Source organism: Sorex araneus, chromosome 4 (assembly GCF_027595985.1).
Source record: "Sorex araneus isolate mSorAra2 chromosome 4, mSorAra2.pri, whole genome shotgun sequence".
Lineage (NCBI taxonomy): Eukaryota > Metazoa > Chordata > Mammalia > Eulipotyphla > Soricidae > Sorex > Sorex araneus.
Window position 1 is genome coordinate 66,743,179 of NC_073305.1, and position 21,109 is coordinate 66,764,287.

At 40.6% G+C, this 21,109-nt stretch overlaps 1 protein-coding gene and 1 non-coding gene across 4 annotated transcripts in view; both read right to left on the bottom strand.

Moving 5' to 3' along the window:
* FRMD4B (FERM domain containing 4B) overlaps positions 1–21,109 on the bottom strand; it is a 240,204-nt gene that overhangs the window by 45,796 nt on the left and 173,299 nt on the right. For all 3 annotated transcript variants that reach the window (XM_004612789.3, XM_055136461.1, XM_055136462.1), the window contains exons 8-11: positions 13,533–13,616; positions 10,642–10,707; positions 7,718–7,775; positions 5,140–5,226 (exon numbers count right to left, since the gene is read on the bottom strand). In XM_004612789.3, coding sequence (XP_004612846.2) covers positions 5,140–5,226; positions 7,718–7,775; positions 10,642–10,707; positions 13,533–13,616 — 295 coding nt within the window. The remainder of the gene's footprint in view (positions 1–5,139; positions 5,227–7,717; positions 7,776–10,641; positions 10,708–13,532; positions 13,617–21,109) is intronic.
* LOC129404611 (U6 spliceosomal RNA) lies at positions 7,497–7,603 on the bottom strand. The gene has a single exon (XR_008629993.1). It is a non-coding gene; the product is annotated as a U6 spliceosomal RNA (small nuclear RNA).

Sequence of the window (21,109 nt, forward strand, 5' to 3'; positions counted from 1 at the left end):
CTTGTGCCAACTGGGCCAGGACAGGGACCTGTGGACCATCCTCCCTCCAATTAAACCCATTAGTTGTTTGAACATGGAAAAATAAAAATACTGAAACAAAATTCACTGTCAGATTTAGTGGAACTAGAAAAAGGAAGATTAACCATGAGACAGAGTGGCCACCTGCCAAAATAACCAGGAAAGATAAGGCATGGCAGTCACAAGACAAGAAAGCATGTTTATGATACCTTTTGAATGGATCTATCATGAAAACGGATAAAAGAAACGCTGTAAATTTCAAAAAAAAAAAAAAAGGAAATGGCCTCTGACCATTGTCTAGATTCTAGAAAACGCAAACTTGATTGTGATCAGTGTTAAACAATATTTGCCAAACCCCATAAAACTATAAAAGCAAAGAAATGTCTGTGAGTCACAAAGAGGAAATCAACTGCAGGATTTACTGTGCAGTTTCTGATTCATTATTTTGGGAGTAAGTCTGGTTGTCCTTGGTTAATACACTTATTTATATCTGTGGGTAAGTTTTATCAAGTCCTTACAGCTATGGAATTACTTATAAGTAGGTTTAAATTATATTTTATATGTCAGACACAGAAAAAAAAAGAATAAGATTCCAAAGTATAACCTTCTAGTACAATCCAGGGGAGAACCAAATTTCCATGACCTATAAGAATGTAGATGATGTCGGGGACTCGAGCAATAGCACAGCGGGTAGGGCGTTTTCCTTGCACGCGGCCAACCCGGGTTCGATTCCCAGCATCCCGTATGGTCCCCTGAGCACCGCCAGGGGTAATTCCTGAGTGTAGAGCCAGGAGTAAACCCTGTGCATCACTGGGTGTGATCCAAAAAGGAAAAAAAAAAAAGTAGATGATGTCTCCTTTAAGAACAGATTATAAAGAGTAATTGGGTCTAATTGGGCCAGAGCGATAGTACAGTGGGGAGGGCATTTGCCTTGCATACGGCAACTTGGGTTTGATCCCTGGCATCCCATATGGTCCCCTGAGCACCGTCAGGAGTAATTCCTGAGCGCAGAGCCAGGAACCCTGAGCAACTCCAGGTGTTCCAGGTGTTACCAACACCGCCAACAACAAAAAAAATAGAAGTTTTATTAAATTGATGAACTGGGGATTTGCTATTTGCCTTGGATGGGATTCATTCTGTCTATTCTTCCCCTGCTTCCTTTTCTCTGCAGGAAAAACCATAAGGATTGAGAATCATAAGAGATTTGGCTGGGCTTATTCTCCTTGAAAACTGGCCCACATCTTGACCTGAAATGTGTGATTTATCTCCTTTATTTTAACGCTTATTCTCTACTCTGTAGATGAACCTGAGATGTGTCCTCTTGACATTTCTCCCTCTGATGAAGCCCTTATTCTCTTTTGAGAATCTCTCTCTATATTTCTCACCAAATTCCTCTGACTATAATTCTTTAAATAAAACTATTTTACTTCACTTTTTTAACTTTTATTTTATTTATTCATTTTTATAAATTTTTATGAATAAAATTTCCGGATTCCGCACCGGGCTGTTTTTACTCAGGGCACCCCAGAGGGGGGCAGTTGAGAACCCTCCCCGCCCCAAGGGACCCAGCCCCGGCAGCCAACCTCCACTACCAAAGCCTCACACATGGGCTCCCATGGAACCCAGATAATGTAGAACTTTGTGACCGTGGACTCTGGACTGAATGGACCCGGAAAAAGAGATCCTCTGCCTGCTATCCCCCAATCTCCAGTGACCCAGGATCACACCCATAAGCCACACCCTGCCACACTCTGCCTCCTCACTGGCCACCCTCCAGATCTCAATAGCTGCTCCTCCAAGAAGGGAGTATAAAGTGAGGCCCTCATAGCAATGCCACAAGACTGCACCAGGCTGTTTTCACTTGGGGCGCCCCAGAAGGGGAAAGGTGAGAACCCTCCCCATGCCAAAGGACCCAGTCCTGGCAGATGACCTCCACTACCCAACCACCGCGATGGTCCAGGTCGCTCTCTGGACTATGTGGCACATTATAAGACACTTCCTACCCACCTTTCATAATTAGCACAACATATTTGATGCAGTTCAATCAGTAGGCAACAAATCATATATATATATATGTATATATATATACACATACATACATACATACCTCTCGGAGAGCCCAGCAAGCTACCGAGAGTATCCTGCCTGCACAGGCAGAGCCTGGCAAGCTACCCGTGGCATATTCAATATGCCAAAAACAAAATGATAGATCTCATTCCCCTGACTCTGAATGAACCTCTAATCATTGGGAAAGATAAGTAAGAAGAGGCTGCTAAAATCTCAGGGCTGTGAGGAATAGAGAAATAGAGACGTTACTGGTTCCCACTTGAGTAAATCAAGGAACAACAGCGGGATAACAGTGATACAGTGATACAATGATTCATTTTTGTACCTTTGGGCGCCACACCCAGCATTGCTCATTAGTTACTCCTGGCTCTGCACTCAGGTATTACTCCTGGTGGTGCTCAGGGACCATATGGGATGCTAGAGATCCAACTTGGGTTAGCTGTGTGCAAGGCAATGTCCTACTCACTGTGCTATCTCTCTGGCCCTTACTTCACTTTTTTAAAGAAGAGAAAATTGGTTAAATACATGATGTATTTCCATGCAATGAATACTTGGCAACTTTAAAAACAGTGAAAAAAGGATCTGTTTTTGTTTTGTGCAGGTGGAGGGTTGTCACACTCAGTGCTGTTCAGGTATTACTCCTGGCTCTATGCTCAGGAATTATGCCTGGCAGTGTTCAGGGCACCCTATGTGATGGGGACTGAACCAATGTCCACAGCATTCCTGATCCCTTTACTATATCCCCAGTCTCAAGGGATCTGCTTATGAATAAACTGGAGAAACATAACACTACATCGACTGCTGTGACAGTATGATTCAGTAGCACTATAGCACTGTTGTCCGTTGTTCATCAATTTGCTCGAGTGAGCACCAATAACGTCTCTATTGTGAGACTTGTTTTTACTGTTTTTGGTATATCGAATACGCCATGGGGAGCTTGCCAGGCTCTGCTGTGTGGGCAAGATATTCTCAGTAGCTTGCCGGGTTCTCCAAGAGGGAGGGAGGTATCGAACCCTGGTCGGCCGTATGCAAGGCAAATGCCCTACCCGATGTGCTATAGATTCAGTATATACGTAAATAAAGTCTAAACAAAACAATGTTGTTCTTTTTAGCAGTCACCATGGGGGAGGTGCCTGACACATTTCTGTAATATTTACTTTTTTGTTTTATTAAAAAAAATTCTGTAACTACAAATCAAAATAATTTTAGAAATATTCAAAAAATCTGGGGCTGGAGCGATAGCACAGCGGGTAGGGCGTTTGCCTTGTACGCAGCAGACCCGGGATCGATTCCCTGCATCTCATATGGTTCCCTGAGCACTGCCAGGGGTAATTCCTCAGTGCAGAGCCAGGAGTAACCTCTGTGCATCACCGGGTGTGACACCTCCCCCTTACTAAAAAAAAAAAAAAAGAAATATTAAAAAAGTCTTCTGTTCATCATTTCAAACATTATTAGGTATTTGGCTTGAGAAGCAAAATTTCAATCACAAATAATTTTACTCATATTCTTCTTGGAAATTTCATTTTTACTTCAATTGACCTGGACCACAGGCTTTCATGATATGTAACTGTCATTGTATACTTACATGCATGCTCTCTTACTCTCCTGCATATGGACTTTTTAATGATATTGTATTATTTTTATTGCTAATATCCAGTAAGTAACCTCAATGCCAAGCTAGTCTGATCCTGGCACACAGATCAGCCTTCTCGGTCCTGCAGTTTGCCGTAGGGCACCCTTTTGGGTTTTCTAAGTCAGAAAACCTTAATATGGGGAGACATGGGGAGCTTTGCTTATTCTCTCAAATCAAGGGAAGAGTGTGAGTATTGTTTGAGGCTGAAAGGATGCTTAGAAGATGAAGAGTGCTGTGACCTGGTGATGACAAGGCAGCCGAATGAAGAATATGGCTATTTTTCTAATACACATTCGAGCCAGAGCCAGATGCAAGTGATAGGAGTTATTAAAGGTTTCGATGTCGGGGTGTGATAACACTGGCGGCCTGACCATGGTCTGTTATTATAAGCCATTGTTCCACTGCTGTCACTCCCACTGATGGCAGCAGAACACAGGGAGGGTGGCAAAACCAACCGGTCATAAGTGAGCCTTTGTGCCACTATAACACTGAGTAGACAAGGCAGGGGATGGCTGTCTGGCTCATCGATTCTTTTCTTTACTTTTCTTTTCTTTATTTAAAATATTCTGGGCCACACTCCATGGTGCTCAGTGCTTATTCCTGGCTCTATGCTCAGGGAACACTACTAGCGAGGCTCAGGAGACCATATGGGGTGCCCAGGATCCAGTCCAGGTGGGCTGAGTGCACGGCAAGCACCCTGCCCGCCGTATTATTTCTCTAGCTCCAGCCTCATTGAGCACTTATGCTTCTGGCAGAAATACCTTCACAATCAAATTTCTAATGAAAAGGAATATAACGTCACAGCTTTGGACAACCCAAACTTAATACAGTATCACCCTTTGGTAAAAAGCATTTAAGTTATTTTTCATTATAAAAAGCCGAGATGTTTAGTGTGGAAAACTGAAACAACAATAAGCAAAAAAGCAGCAGTAATAAGATTACTGGATTACTCTATTACTATAAGTAAATAGCCAAAACTTTGGCTTGTGTTTTTAGAACTCCAGTGGAAATATATATATGTGCATATATATAAAATTTACAGAATGAATGGCATTGTGGTCTTCTTAAATTAAAATAGAAATCCAATTGTAGGCATTGTCAATAATGCTCTGATTAATATTCTTATAGCTAAGTCTTTGCACATAACTTTATTTCCTTAAAACACAAAGGTATGGAATTATTTTAAGTGGTACATAAAAGAATCAATAAAAGTTGAGGCCACAGAAATGACGCATGCCTTACATACATGCCTTACATGTGAAAGACCCTATGTCCAACTGAAAGACCCACTTCTGGATGTGACCCCCATAACAATTTTTAAAGATCAGGGGTTATTTAACTCCATTCTTCTCACCCAGGTCTTAATAATGAAAGCTCTTTGCTCTTAAAGTTATTTTACCAACATAAGCATTCAAACTTACCTTCCGAGGCTTCACCTTATCCTGTATATCATACTGTCCGATTCCTTTATAGCTGATTCCAAGCCACCAAGGTAGTCCTTGTTTATCCTGGAAGATGGAAAAGCATGAGAACCAAGACCTAATTGTTCAGTCTTCTACAGGTGAAAGAACATTTACTAATTTCACCCTTTAGCAAGTATCAGCAAGTCAACATAAAGCTGTCTTGGTAAACAAAACATTACTTAAAAACCTAACTTGTTATTAAAATGCCTTCTTAGAGCTTCTTCAATTAAGATTTATAAGTCAAAACAGACCAGTATTAAGACCATGATAAAGAGTAAAATATTACTGCTTCAATTAACAGCTAGAGAGAAAAAGACAATGTAAGTAATTCAACTAAGAATTAATTCAGAGTACAAAGTCAATTATCCATTTGAAAAGAAAAAAAAGAAGAAAGGCTCTTTGTTCTCTTGATTAGTAATCAGTTATAAAGGTCAGGGAAGTTTCCAAAGAATTACAAAGATGAGAAAAGTGATTCCAATTCCTAATATTTATTATACAGTTAATGGACATGGCAATACTGAAACTTCTCTTGGAGACCGTACAACTCAGTGACAGGATGTTTGAATAATGATTTTGAGGTACATATAGGAAGAAAAAGATTTTTTTCCCCGTAAATTTATGTTTTAGGCCTTGCCAAAGCAAATGATATGTTGATTTAATGAAAAACTTAGGCTAAGACCTTTCCCACATGCAAACAAATTAAGAAGTAGTAGAAATTTGCGTTGAATTGGTATGTAATTTTGGTACAGTATTCTCAACAGACATTCATCACTCAGTTCTCCACCGTTTTAAATGGTAAACATTTTCATAACTCGAAGTCATTCAAAGTTGATCACATTTAACTTTTTCTTAAGATATACTTAAGCTTTTATTTTTTAATTTTTATTTAGTTTTTTTCTTTTGGGGTCACACCCAGCGATGCACAGGGGTTACTCCTGGCTCTGCACTCAGGAATTACTCCTTGTGGTGCTCAGGGGACCATTTGTGATGCTGGGAATCGAACCCAGGTCAGCCGCGTGTAAAGTGAATGCCCTACCGCTATGCTATCACTCAGCCCCAAGTTTTTACTTTTTTTTTTAAAAGAAAAACAACCATTTTCTCATGTGCCTCTGAGCCATTGGCGTGGATGCGGGGAGAAAGGGACTCTTCTTCACTGCTGGTGGGAATGCCGACTGGTTCAGCCCTTCTGGAAAACAATATGGACGATTCTCAAAAAATTAGAAATTGAGCTTCCATTTGACCCAGCAATACCACTCCTGGGAATATATCCCGGAGAGGCAAAATGGTATAGTAGAGATGGCATCTGCATTTGTATGTTCATTGCAGCACTGTTTACAATAGCCAGAATCTGGAAAAAACCAGAGTGCCCCAAAACAGATGACTGGTTAAAGAAACTCTGGTACATCTACACAATGGAATACTATGTAGCTGTCAGAAAACATGAAGTCATGAAATTGGCATATAAATGGATCAACATGGAAAGTATCATGTTGAGTGAAATGAGTCAGAAAGAAAGAGACAGACATAGAAAGATTGCACTCATATGTGGAATATAATGGAACTGAGAAGTACAAGTTGGCAACGATGCAACTTCTGGCAGATATCTCTCTGGACTTAGTTACTAAAATACTAAATTACAGAAACCCAAAACTGAGAGGCCGCTAAGTGTGGTCACTCGACCTCATACCTCTTCATCCTCAGCAATGGAAAACAAATTATCTAATGCTTCCTTTTCAGCAGGTCTGACTTTAGGGGAGAGACTCTCCAAACAATAATAGTGAGTTTTGTTGAAATATTGTATGCAATCAAAGTGAAAGTAAAGTGAAATTTATTAGTTACACAGGCGGGGGGGGGGCTTAGGGTGGGGGGGCTAGGGGCGTGGGGGGGTTAGGGGTGTGAGGGGGTGGGGTGGAGCTATACTGGGATTCTTGGTGGTGGAATATGAGCACTGGTGAAGGGATGGGTATTCAAGCATTGTATAACTGAGATTTAAACCTGTAAACTTTGTAACTTTCCACATGGTGACTCAATAAAAAATTAAAAAAAAAATAAAGAAAAACAACCTATGTTAAAAGTTGAATTTCTAGATACAATTTATATATGTGTATTTTTAAACAATGGAATAGAGGTATGTTGAGGTAGTACAATGTGTAAAGCACTTGCCTGGCATGTGATTGATCTGGATTTGATCCCTGGCACCTTATACAGTCCCCACCCCACCAGGAGTGAGCCCTGAGTGCAGAGCCAGGAGTATGCTCTGAGCACTGCTGGGTGTGGCCCCAAAACCAAACAAAGCAAAATTCATGAATGCTTTATGAATCTGTGTGTGCTTCATGAACATGCTTTATGAACCTGCTCAGGGGCCATGCTCATCTTCCCTGTGTCATTCCAAGTTCAGTATAAATGCTGGCAAAATGGGTATAAGAATTTACATATTACACATGCTGATGATGTGATTTTAGGAAGTTGGCATTGTTTAGTTTCTCTGAAAAAATAATATGGGCATTATAAAAGTCTTGTCATAAAAGGTACTTACCTTCACTGCATAATAATGAACTCCATAGGTTGGCAGAGCTTCCACTATTTTCATATACCTATGGGAAAGAAATAGATAATTCTTTACTATAAAACAGAGGGCCCTCTTGGGGAAGTATATGACTTCTCATTATCACAGTAACTAATGTCTGACTAAGTAGAAATCATATTACGTTCCTCGTTATCACACTAACTAATGTCTGACTAAATAGAACTAGAATTTGTAGAATTCAATAGAATTTGTAGAGATAGCTCAGTGGGTTGAGTGCTTGAGAGAGATCTGGGTTCAATCCCTGACATCACATGGTTCCTTGAGTATCAGTAGGAGCAACCTCAAGCACCCTGTGTGGGCCCAAAACCAAAAGCAACCAAAAGAGAAAAGCGCTATAGGAAATAATTTTTATAGGTTAGAAATGTGACACTGGGGACTGGAGCAATAGCATAGTGGTTAGGGTGTTTGCCTTGCACGAGGCTGACCCAGGTTCGATTCCCAGCATCCCATATGGTCCCCCGAGCACCGCCAGGAGTAATTCCTGAGTACATGAGTCACGAATAACCCCTGTGCATCGCCGGGTATGACCCAACAAGCAAAAAAAAAAAAAAAGAAAGAAATGTGACACTGGATAAACCAAAATTTCTAGTATTTAAAACACTAAATGTAATTACATAAGCAATGAGAATCAACTTTGGGGTCATGCTTGTAGTAAGCATGTAGTAATTATAAAGCTCTTTCATATACAAATTGATCTTAATACTCTTAGAAATCCACACTTTAAGGGGACAGATCCTATGGTCTATAAAGTTGATTTTTAAACGGATGCTTCCTCTGGGGCCAGAAGGATAATGGCTCAAAGGACTAAGTAGTGCACTGCACGTGAGAAAACCAAATTCAAGCTTTAGCACTGCATGGTTTGCCCAGCACTGCACAATGTGGCCCTCGGTCAAACAAAAAATGCCTCCTCAAAATAATTAAAGCAATTGTGCTACTATGTGCTATTTTCATTTCAGTAAGAGTTTACAGTGTACCTCTAACACTTTAAGGAGTAGAGCAAATTGTGTAAAACTGGCTCTTTGTTCACAGAAATTAAAGTTGGTACCTAACATAAGGTGATTTTTTTTTTTCCAGTGACAAGACTTGAACCCAGGACATCACACATGAAAGACTCTACATGTGCTCTACCACTGAGCTACAGTCCCAGCCCCACTGCTTTTCTTCACAGGGGCCCTTCTTTGTGGTACTTGGGCCTGGAAGTGCTTCGAGGACACCAGGACCACAAAGGCAATGCTAATGAGGCTGGGTGACGGAGCATACCTTATTGAATTCAGGATTTAGGGTCTTGAGTGTGTTAGGCATGTGCTCCGCCACTTAAGGAATCTCTCTAGTCCCTGCCTTGTAATTATTTATTTATTTATTTATTTTTTATTTAGGTTTCTGGGTCACACCCTGCTATGCACAGGGGTCACTCCTGGCTCTGTACTCAGGAATTATCCCTGGCGGTGCTCAGGGGACCATATGGGATGCTGGGAATTGAACCCGGGTTGGCCATGTGCAAGGCAAATGCCCTACCCACTGTGAAAAAACAGTGTAAATGGGGGCCAATGGGTAAGAGAGGAGGCCACAGGAGGGGAACAAGTTCAGAAGGGGGCGACTATTGGAAAAAGATTGAGAAACACTGGTCTACAGCCGTTAAGTATAAATTTGGAGTCTCTTAACTGAACCACAAAGATAATGAGTAAGGGAAACAAGACTCTGTTTAAAGCAACAATACTTCCGAATATGCTCATTGACATGTCTTTAAATTATCAGGGAATTTTTTCCAGTTTCTATCAGGGAATTTTTACCAGAGTAGGGTGCTTGCTGGGGTCGATTCCCGGCATCCCGTATAATCCCCCAGGCAAGGACAGGAGTAACTCCTGAGTGCAGAGGCAAGAGTAACCCCTGGACACTACCAGGTGTGGCCCCCAAAGCCAAACCAAACCAACCAACCAAACAAACAAAAAAATCAGATTACTCAGTATCAATACTGTGTGTTGCACCCAAAGTAGAATCACAAACCTGGCAACAAAATGGCTTTCTGACAATTTTTGTTTGACTCACAATAAAATTTTCACAGGGAACAGAGAGATAGCACAGTAGGTAAGGTGCCTGCCTTGCCTGCAGGTGACCTGGGTTTGATTCTGGAACCCCACATGGTCCCCCTAAGCTCCTCCAAGAGTGACTCACAAGCACTGAGATTAGTCCCTGAGTAGCAACAGGTACAGTTCAAACCTGCCTTCCTCCACTAAAAAATCATTAGTCTTCAGTGTTAAAAACTGAAGTTTCAGGGGCCGGAGCGATAGCACGGCGGGTAGGGCGTTTGCCTTGCACGCGGCCGACCCGGGTTCGATCCTCGGCATCCCATATGGTCCTCCAAGCACCGCCAGGAGTAATTCCTGAGTGCAAAGCCAGGAGTAACCCCTGAGCATCGCTGGGTGTGACCCAAAAAGAAAAAAAAAACAAAACAAAAAACTGAAGTTTCAAACTCAAAATTTCAAGATGCAGAGATAGCTCCGTGAAGGGGACAGAGGAGCACATGCGGTTTGTATGGCAGAGGCCATGCTCGGTCCCTGACATCACGTAGTCCCCAAGCACTGAGCCAGGGACAGCTCCTGAGCACTAAGAGATGTCACCCCCAAACAAAAACAAATGAAAAACATATAAGTTAAAGGAAAGGAAAGAGGGGCTGGAGCGATAGCATAGCAGGTAGGGTGTTTGCCTTGCACGCAGCCGACCTGGGTTCGATTCCCAGCATCCCATATGGTCCCCTGAGCACCGCCAGGAGTAATTCCTGAGTGCATGAGCTAGGAGTAACCCCTGTGCATCGCCGGGTGTGACCCAAAAAGAAAAAAAAAAAAAGAAAAAGGAAAGGAAAGAATAATACTTACCGAACCACAGCTTGACCCCGAGTCAGACCTTTGATTTTCAAGTAGTGTTCAATGACTCTGTCCTCACTGTAAAACAGAGAAATGAAAGACAGAAAAGATATGTGATGACCTCTCTTAAGATTTTCTATTTTATATGAATATTTACATAGTATATGGTAATGTTAATTTTAAGAACATATTAGAAAATAAAACAGTATCCATTTATCAAGTGTCAAACTAATATCCTTAGCCACAGTTGAATGGAATGTAATAAATATGAAGCAGTGCTATTAAAGGTGAGTTAAGAAACATGGCTGGAGAAATTCAAGGGTTTAAAAATGACCACAGCAACAAACATGAAAGCTCATAAGTCTGTAACTGTAACTCATGGTAATTCACTAACAACAACAACAAAATGACCACAGCAAGAAGCCCTCCTGAAAAGCATGCTGGGAAAACTAGATAGCCACATTAAAAAAAAAATGAAATCATACCCTGATCTTAAACTGAATACAAAGGTTAATTGTAAATTAAAGATCTTATATTAAACCTGTTTCTATAAAATAACATTGTGGAGAATGTAAGAAAGACTCTCTAAGATCTCGAATATAAAGAAATCTTCAATGATATAACCCCACTAGTCAAAAAAAAAAAATCAGAAATCAACAAATGAAGTGGGCACCAGTAATGTCTTCATTTGTCCCTGTCCAGTGCTAGTGTAGCCCAGTGGCGTCTGTTCACTCCAGAAACATGAAGAGCACATTGTTGTTATTGTTTTTGCAAATCAATGAACAAGGGGATGACATTGATACAATGAAGCAAATGGAAAGTCCATCAGACTAAAAAGTTTCTGTATTGTGAAAGAAATGAGACCTGATGTAAAAAGACATGCCACTGACTGGGAGAAAATACTATTCCCCACACTTCAGACAAAGAGATGACATCCAAGATACGTAAATCACTCCCAAAGCTCAACAATAAACACATCAAAAATTGAGAAAAGGAGATCAACATTAAGATGGCCAACAGGCATATAGAAAAATTATTCACCGTCTCTGATTATTGGGAAAATGCAAATGAAAACAAAGAGGAGATGCCACCTCACACCAGTGAGAATGGTCTGTGTCAAAAAGATACACTAACAGTAAGTGCTGGTGGGGCTGTGGTGAAAAAGAAACGCTTATTCACTGCTGACGGGACTGATCTTTGGAAAATGGTTTGGAGACTTCTGAAAGCGTTATGAATACGTCTTCTACATGACTCTGCAAACCACTCCTGGGCTCTGACCCAAGAATACAAAAAATTAATCCTCAAAAACATATGCATGACTGTTCATTGTAGCATTATTTTCAACAACCAAGATCTAAAAAAACCCCAAGTGTGCAATAACAGATGAGTGGCTAGAGAGATTGTGATGCATATGAACTCAATGAAATACTACTCAGCTATGAAAAGAGATCAAATAAGTTGCTGAAACTTGAATAGAAGTACATATTATTTAATATACTTTATTATGACATGTGTCATAATAAAGTATATTATATACAGCTACATATACATACTATAACAGTATAAAACATATACTCTATTATACTACTATATGATATAGTAAATATTTGTTTCTTAAATTGTTCTGAATAATTTAAAAAGAATTAAAACTGCTTCTTAGGGCTAGAGAAATAGCACAATGGGTAGGGTGCTTTTCTTACATAAACTGGTTAGATTCCCAGCATCCCATATGGTCCTCCAAGGCTGCCAGGAGTGATTCCTGAGTGCAGAGCCAGGATAAGCCTGTAAACCACCGGGTGTGACTCCCAAACCAAAATCAAAACCAAAGCAAACAAAAAACAAAAAACAAAACAAAAACCCAACCCTGCTTCTGAGTCTTCTCGACTTCTAAACTTCTGAGTTCAATCTAAATATTCTGAGTTCAATTTAAATATTTTGTTGTCATTTCTAGGGGACATAGCTTTAGTTATTGTACTAGTCATAAAACTTTATGACCAGAAATAAAAGAAAACTTGGCTAAAGTCTGGCAACCTCTGACATCTTTCAGTTACTATGAACTATCTTCTGACAGACAACTCTTTTGTTCATATCTCAACTATACCTACAAAAGAAAATGTTTTTACCTCTCAACCACCATTAATCAATGGTAATCCACCCTTGTTATTTTTCCTAAGAGACTGTCACTTAACAATGATTCATTTAGATGGTCCAGTGAGGATGTGATGTAGCCTCAATCCTTTCACTGTTCATTTGAGAAATATATTCCAGCTTTCACATGAAAGCCTCCTATGTAGGATATTTATTTTGTAATCAGTTTTTTTCTAGTGGAAAGTGAGATCATCTCTAGAGTCCAGAGACTTAAAAAAGGAAAGTATATTTTAAAAAGCTGTAAGAAATTCAAAGGGGAAAAAGTATTTTTCTACAAAAAATGTGGTATGAAAATAGAAAATAGTAAAATATTCTCATTGAGATACAAACAAAACTCAAACTATACAATGATTTCTGGCCAGAGAAAAAACTTCTGTTGATTCTGGTCATTTACAAAGCCCTTGTCAAAGAAAACCACTTTTATAAAATTCTAATTATTCTCTGCTAAATTAAGGTCACTTGACACAGTGAGTGCACATGTGCCAGGAATTAAGTCCACAGGAAAGCCATGATAGATCTTTGACATACTTGAGTGAGACACATCACTACTCTTTATACCCAACAACCTTAGTAGAGTGACCACTAGCAAACTTTAGAAGACCATTTCACCAAAAGGATCAAGGCCTGTTGATTACTACTTCTGGGGGAAATTTAATATTTACTTCAACCTGGAAATGTCATTCAATCCTGGAAACCATAAAGTTCTCAATGAATGCCCTGACAACAATATCAGCTATTATCTTGGCTTAGCTTACCAGTAAGCAAGAGATGGGTGTTCCTGAAGGGTTTTGGTTGGAAAGGCTGGTAGTGTCTTTAGATCCTTCCTGGCATTTTCATCACTAATGAAAAAAAACATAAACGTGATCATCTAAAATATTATCCAAATTTGTCCCAAATAAAATCTAAAAATAACAGTAGCACATCAAATTCTGTCAAAGTGTGGTTGACAGAGAAAGCCCCCAGCATAATGACCATGTTATATGCTATTCTGAAGATTTTCAAAGACAAAAAAATTCAATAATATTAAACTGTCAAATTTTCTTACTTTGCTCATAAACAAATTCATTTTTGTGATATATTTCCTGAATGCATTTTATTACATAATTTTTGGTGACATAAATTTTCCATTTTTTATAGAACATTCTTCAAATTACATTATACATCTTCCCAATATTCCTATAGCACATACATAATTATCATTAGTGGCTAGAAAATATTCACCATGTTGGAATATTGGTCACCCTAAAACTATTCATGTAGTATCAGCAGAGCTGTGGATATACCACAGGGATTAGGTAACTGGGTGTTTTGCATGCGCTAGAACTTATTGGATCCTGGCACTGCATACCACCTTGGGCATCACTGACAGCTCTGGAGTCCCCTGGAATACCACCAGGTTTGTCTCTGATAGCCCTTGCACATAAGGGTGGCCCTGGTGTTCCTCAGCACTGTAGGGTCCAAGCATCTCTGCATCCTTAAACTCCACCTATAAACCACTGGCCTGGTTGGGTGAATATTGCTGAGAGTATCCCCAGAATTCTCTGAGAACTGCTTTAGATGCTCCCCCATTAAAATAACAGAAACAAAACACACATAGCATCATCCTTCTTAATGGTAGATATTATTGCAATGAAGTGTGTGAAGGTTACACTTAGCCATATCTTTACAACTCTCTAAGATAAAATAAACGAGGTGAGCCATTTGTGGGAAATTGCCTTGTATATAAGACTTGAGAAAGCACTTCAACAAAAGTCAAGCTATCCCTCAAATCAGATCAAGTAAACCTCAATGTACCCTGGGGGCCAGAGAGATAGCACCAGGGGACAGCATTTGCTTTTCCAAGAGTCCATTTCCAGCTCAGTCCCCAGCACTCCATATGGTCAGTTCCCTGAGCGCTGCCAGAATAGCCTGAGTAGAGGCAGAAGTAACCCCTGATCACTAGAGGGTGTGGCTTCCAAACCAGAAGAAAAAAGTACCTTGTGTAAGGTCGGCTATTAACTAATTATAAAATGTCAAAATTCCAGTTGTCAAAAGAAAAGGGCGCAGTCCTTGTGGAATGTAACTGAAGGGAGAACAGTAATGCAATCCAGTCATAATTGGTCCTGTACAGTATGAGAGAAAAATACTTCCTAACTGTCCCAACTACTAAGGAGTTAGTCTCTGAGGAAATGGTCATTGCTCTCTAGGGTTTACTAGAGTTTAAGAAAAGTATAAGAAAAACTATCAACCTTCTGATCAAACTGCTGTTCATTAAGCAGCATATTAATAACTCCTGTATTTTCTACCTCTTCCTATATTTACTACAAGCTATTATTCATTGGGAGGTTCTGAGGAGTCGGCATTCTGCAAGACACTCTGGACTACTTACCCCGTGCAGGTCTCATCACAACTCTTTCCATATGATAAGTACTATTATTATCAGTGTTTTACAGGCAAAAGTATGAGGTTTAGTGAGGCTAAGCCACTTGCTAAATGTTTCACATGCTACACTGAGAAGCCGGAAGGCAAACTCCATCTCTCTGGCAATAAAGATCATGACCAGAACTTTCTGTTTTATGGCTGAGCCCAAATTCGCATTCCAGGGCAGGGTGCTTGTGAATGAGCATGAATAAGCTCGTCTCTAACGGGTCACGGCTCCTCTGCACTAACCTCTAGTCACATATGAAAATATTGTTCAGTTCCAAAAGATCTGGAATAGTTTCAAAATCTAGCTGTTTTGTATTTTTACATTAGCTTCCCTAGGGCTTAGCCCAATGAAAATCATGATATTGTGCATTGGTGAAGGTATAGGAACACTGTATGACTGAGATTCAATCATGAACAATTTTGTAACTGTATTCCTCATGGTGATTCAATTAAAAAAAGAAAATTATGATATTAAAATAACCTTCATCTAAAGGACCAAATATTGACCCCTAGCTGAGTTTTCTTCTAATGCATTGAACACTTTTGGGTCAATTATTACAGATTGAACTAGGGAATCAAGCAAAGCCTACAGAGAGACGGTTTGGTGTCACTGCCCTAGGCTGTTTCAGAAATTGCTCACTGCTGTCACTTGATCCAGTATGGTGTTAAATGATTCTTCTTTAGTGTCTTGAGTTAAATACCCCTGAGAACAGAGCCAGAAATAATCTCTGACCACCATGAGGTAAGAAGAAGCCTAAAGAAGACTATAGTTGAGTATCTGTACTTGAGCTTGAGACTATGGCTGCATCTGTCAACATAACATTTCAAAGCCAGGTTTGTGGTCTTTCCTCAAGGTGAAAGATCCGGTTTAACAAATTACCACGGAAATAAAAAGTCAGTTGGCTCTTATTTTTACACAAGGATGAATCTCTCTATTCATCTGAAATCTGAGCAGTGTGGCTCAAGCATATTGACAGACCTTGGAAAACTGGTTTGAGCTTCCTGAAAGTCAAAATATACCATAATCCAATTTACTCATATGAAAGGTCACCTGTCAATTCCTAACAATGATATTTATTTTTCTTAATTATTTCTTTCATGCTCCATCCCTCACATCCCATTTTCTTTTTTTTTTTTTTTATTTGCGTTTTGGGTCACACCTGGCGATGCACAGGGGTTACTCCTGGCTCATGCACTTAGGAATTACTCCTGGCGGTGCTCAGGGGACCATATGGGATGCTGGGAATCAAACCCAGGTTGGGCGCGTACAAAGCAAATGGCCCACCCACTATGCTATTGCTCTAGCCCCTCTATTTTAAGAAGTTAACTTCTTAACTTCTTGAGGGTAAATTCATGTATATGTTTTAAAATGATAAAGACTATACTTTTGATCATTAATCATTAATCAGTACCATCAACCACAGGTGTGATCTGGCTCCACTGGAGTATATGTTATATTTTAAAAATTATAGATACAGTTGAGGCAGTGCAAACCTTACTAAGCCCGAAGCTGCTGTTTACAATAAATTTATTCCTTTGAGCACTCTGTATTAAGAGTGTGCTGCATGTCTGACCTGTGGAACCGAGTGACATAGGATAAAATTGCCTCCCCCCACCCCTAACTCAGCATTACTCAGGGGCTACACCAATTTCAGTTCTGGGGGTTGCTTTTGGTAGTGTTCAGGAGACCCTGAGGTGCCAGGGGCTGAAGCTGAGACTCCCACATGCAAAGTATGCACTCCAGTTCTTTGAGCTATTATCTCTTGATTACTGAAACTAGTTTTTGGGGCCACACCCTGCAGTTCTCAGGGCTTCTTCCTGGCTATGTGCTCAGGGATCACTCCTGCCAGACTTGGAGGGTGGGCGGATCATATGGGGTGAAGGGGATCAAACCTAGGTCAGCTGAGTGCAAAGCAAGTGTCCTGCCTGCTTTACGATCACTCCACCCCTTCCCTGCTTCTTTTCTGCCATGACTGCATAAACAGTTAAAAATCAGTTTCAGGGGCCAAAGTATGCCTTGCATGCTGTTGACCGGGTTGGTCCCTGGCACCCCATATAAGCCCCCTTGAGACTACCAGGAGTGACCCCTGAGCTCAGAGCCAGGAGTAAACCCTGAGTACCACCATGTGTGGCTCAAAATCCCAACCCTTCAACCTCCCTCCCTGTACCACAATAAAGAAAAGAAGCAGGGAGTTAAGTCAGGGAGAAGTTCTATCTGTAATTCTACTGAATCAGCTCCCAAATAAGAATGTATGAAAGGAAACCCGAGATGCTGCCCTGTAAGATGGCTTTGATTTCTTTGTCCTGGAAGTATGAGCATCTCAGAACATTTATCTGTGTGTGTGTGTGTGTGTGTGTGTGTGTGTGTGTGTGTGTTATTTAAGCATTTCCTCCTTGTCCACTAAACACAAGCAATTTATCTACTTACAGACTGCCTTTAGAAGCAGTCACATGTTTCAACTGACGAGAAATGTTACTGGAAAATAAACTATGGTTTCTGACATGTCATTTTTTTCTTTTTTTTTTTTTTCTTCTTTTTGGGTCACACCCAGCGATGCTCAGGGGTTACTCCTGGCTTTGCACTCAGGAATTACTCCTGGCGGTGCTTGGGGGACCATATGGGATGCCGGGGATCGAACCCGGGTCGGCCGCGTGCAAGGCGAACGCCCTACCCGCTGTGCTATTGCTCCGGCCCCGACATGTCATTTTTTTAAGGATTTTTGGGTCATACCCAGTGGGGCCTAGGGACCATCTGGTACCAGGATCAAACCAGGATCAGCTGCATGCAAGGCATGCACCTTAATTTTTCTACTGTCGCTCTGGCTCTGCTTTAGTGGTTCTTAATCAGGCCAAATTTACTCCACAGGAGACATATGGCAATGTTTAAATTATATCTTTTTTTTTTTTTGGCTTTTTGAGTCATACCTAGTGATACTCAGGAATTACTCCTGGCTCTGCATTCAGAAATTACTCCTGGTGGTGCTCAGGGTACCATATGGGATGCCGGAGATTGAACATGGGTCAGCCACATGCAAGGCAAACACCCATACTCACTCTACAATTGCTCCAGCCCTAAATTTTATCTATAATCCAATTAAGTACTTTAAGGTGACTGTTAAGAGGGGTCAGGATGCTGCTCTTTACATCTGTACAAAGTCCAGGACAGCCTAACACTGAAAAATAACTCTTCTGCTCCAAAAGCCAATATAGTTGAAGGAGATAAATCTTGCCTCCAATCACTATAAAAGTGACTATCTATGGGGCTGGAGCGATAGCACAGCAGGTAGGGCATTTGCCGTACATGCGGCTGACCTGGGTTCGATTCCCAGCATCCCATATGGTCCCCCGAGCACCGCCAGGAGTAATTCCTAAGTGCAGAGCCAGGAGTAACCCTTGAGCATTGCCTGGTGTGACCCAAAAAGAAAAAAAAAAAAGAATTACTGTTAGAATATAAATATTAAAAAATACTTTAATGCAAATATCTAATAAGAGTCAAGCAAGAGTCACTAGATGTTCAGCTGTCTGAGTGAGCTGAAAAATGGCAAATCAAATGCAGCATCAAGGGCTGCTTCGATAGTAAAGTGGGTAGGGCACTTGCTTTGCATACGCTCAACCCAGGTTCAATCCCTGACATCATATATGGTCCCTAGAACACCGCCCCATATGATTGCTGAGTGCAGAACCAGGAGTAAACCCTGAGTACCCCCAAACAAAACAAAAACCAATCAAATGCAGCAACAGACACAGGGACACATGAGGAATGGTGGCGAGTGTGAGAGAGAGAAGAGATATGTTAAGTATTACTTAGGTTACAGATTTGAGTGTGTGACAGAAATCAGATATGTTCATTTCTTTTTACACAAGTCAGAGCTAGAACAAGCGAAAATATTCAGGGACCCAAACTCTTCTTTTGTTGCTTTACTATTCTTGGGATGGTGTGATGTTTGACATTGTCCAAGACAGCTCTTCACTCTGTCCACATTCCAGTCGTCAGGAAGGGGAAGGATGACCTAAACCCCATCACCTTTCCCTATTTCAACTGGCCAGCACAATCACATAGTTATTCCTAATTAAACACACACACACACACACACACTTTGATACAGAGTTGCTATCTTAAGGCAACCACACTCCTCACTAAAAAGTCTATTACTATGGGGGAAAGGGATATTGCACACTTTGGAAAAACAGACTCCACCGCAAATAGGGAACCATTACTTGGATACAAAGTTTGCCTAATGGGAATGTGAAGCCACTACTGCCTACTGATTGGCTATAAAAAATAAGGAAATAGAGCCAGATGAATAGTAGAGCCAGTAGAACTTGCACTCAACTGGCCCGACTTCATCCCCAGCATCCCATGCTTCACCAGAGTACCACCAGGAGTGGTTTCGGAGCACAGAGCCAGGAGTAACCCATGACCATCATTAGGAGTGTGGGGAACACAAAAACACAAGCAAATCTCCTCAGAGTTTTATTTGCAATGTCTGAATTTTCAAATGTTGCCTCAATATAAAGCTCCCCCAAATAAAGGTCAAAATTCAAACTAAAACTCTGCAAGCCAAGCAACACACAGAGCAGACCATCATCATCACTTTGCAATTTCTGACATAAATTTTTAGTCAAGAGTGGTTATGGAAAGTAAAGTGAAAATCATCAGCCACACAGGTGGGGGGTGGGGGTGGAATGAGGGGTATACTGGGGTTCTTGGTGGTGGAACATATGCACTGGTGAAGAGATGGGTGTTTGATCATTTTGTGACTGAGACTTAAGCCTGAAAACTTTGTAACTTTTTACATGGCGATTCAATAAAAAATTTGAGAAAAATGTTTATGAAGGTACATGATCTTTGCAACTTGATTTTTAACTTCAAATTTTTTTTTAAACTGAATCACCATGAGATACACAATTACAAGGTGTTCATGATGGGGTTTCAGTATTCAATGTTCCAATACCCTTCACCAGTGTACATTTACCACCACCAACGTCTCTAGTTTACCTCTCATCACCCTCCCCCACTGCCCCTACCTGGCCCTAGCCTGGTGGCAGGCTCTTTCCTTCTTTCTCTCTCTCACTCTCTCTCTTTCCTTCTAGGTATGGTTTGAAACAGAGGTACTGAGAAGTTATCATGTATATCCCTTTCCTATTTCCAGCACTCAATTCTTGTCCAGAGTGATCACTTCCAACTGTCATTGTCATACTGGTCTCTTCTCTATCCTAACTGTCCTCCCCTTGACCTTCCACTTGCGGCAAGCTCTGTCTGTGCACCAGTCCTCCTGGCCCTTGTTTTTTCAGATAGTTTTTTAATAGTACAAACTGTAAGGAATGCAGATCCTCAGGTAATTTTAACAAATTTGGAACCTGGACTGTTTCAAAAGATTATATCCTGAGGAAAGAAGGCACAGTGTTATAAAAGATTCCTATTATTCCCCTAATCTGCTCATTTATGCTATTGCAAAATATCCCTTTCTTTGTGAAAATAAATAATTTTCTTGCAAAAATATATTTAAATGCAAGAAATCTCTAAGATGCTACCAATGACAGGAAGATGACTAAGTGGTATACAACTAGCATAATAGGATCAAAAAATGGCTGAGTGGGGGGGGTGTTTAAATCTTATTTGAAAATTTATTAAAACACTTTCTTCCATTAAAAAAAAAGCTGAGACAGAGAGCCAAGTAGTCATATACAGTGGTAGAAATTCAAATAGTCAACAGACAAAAGCAAAAGTGTTCTTTTTTTTTTTCTTTTTGGGTCACACCCAGTGATGCACAGGGGTTACTCCTGGCTCTGCACTCAGGAATTAATCATGGTGGTGCTTGGGGGACCATATGGGATGCTGGGAATCGAACCAGGGTCGGCCACGTGCAAGACAAATGCCCTGCCCGCTGTACTATTGTTCCAGCCCCGAAAGTGTTCTTATTTA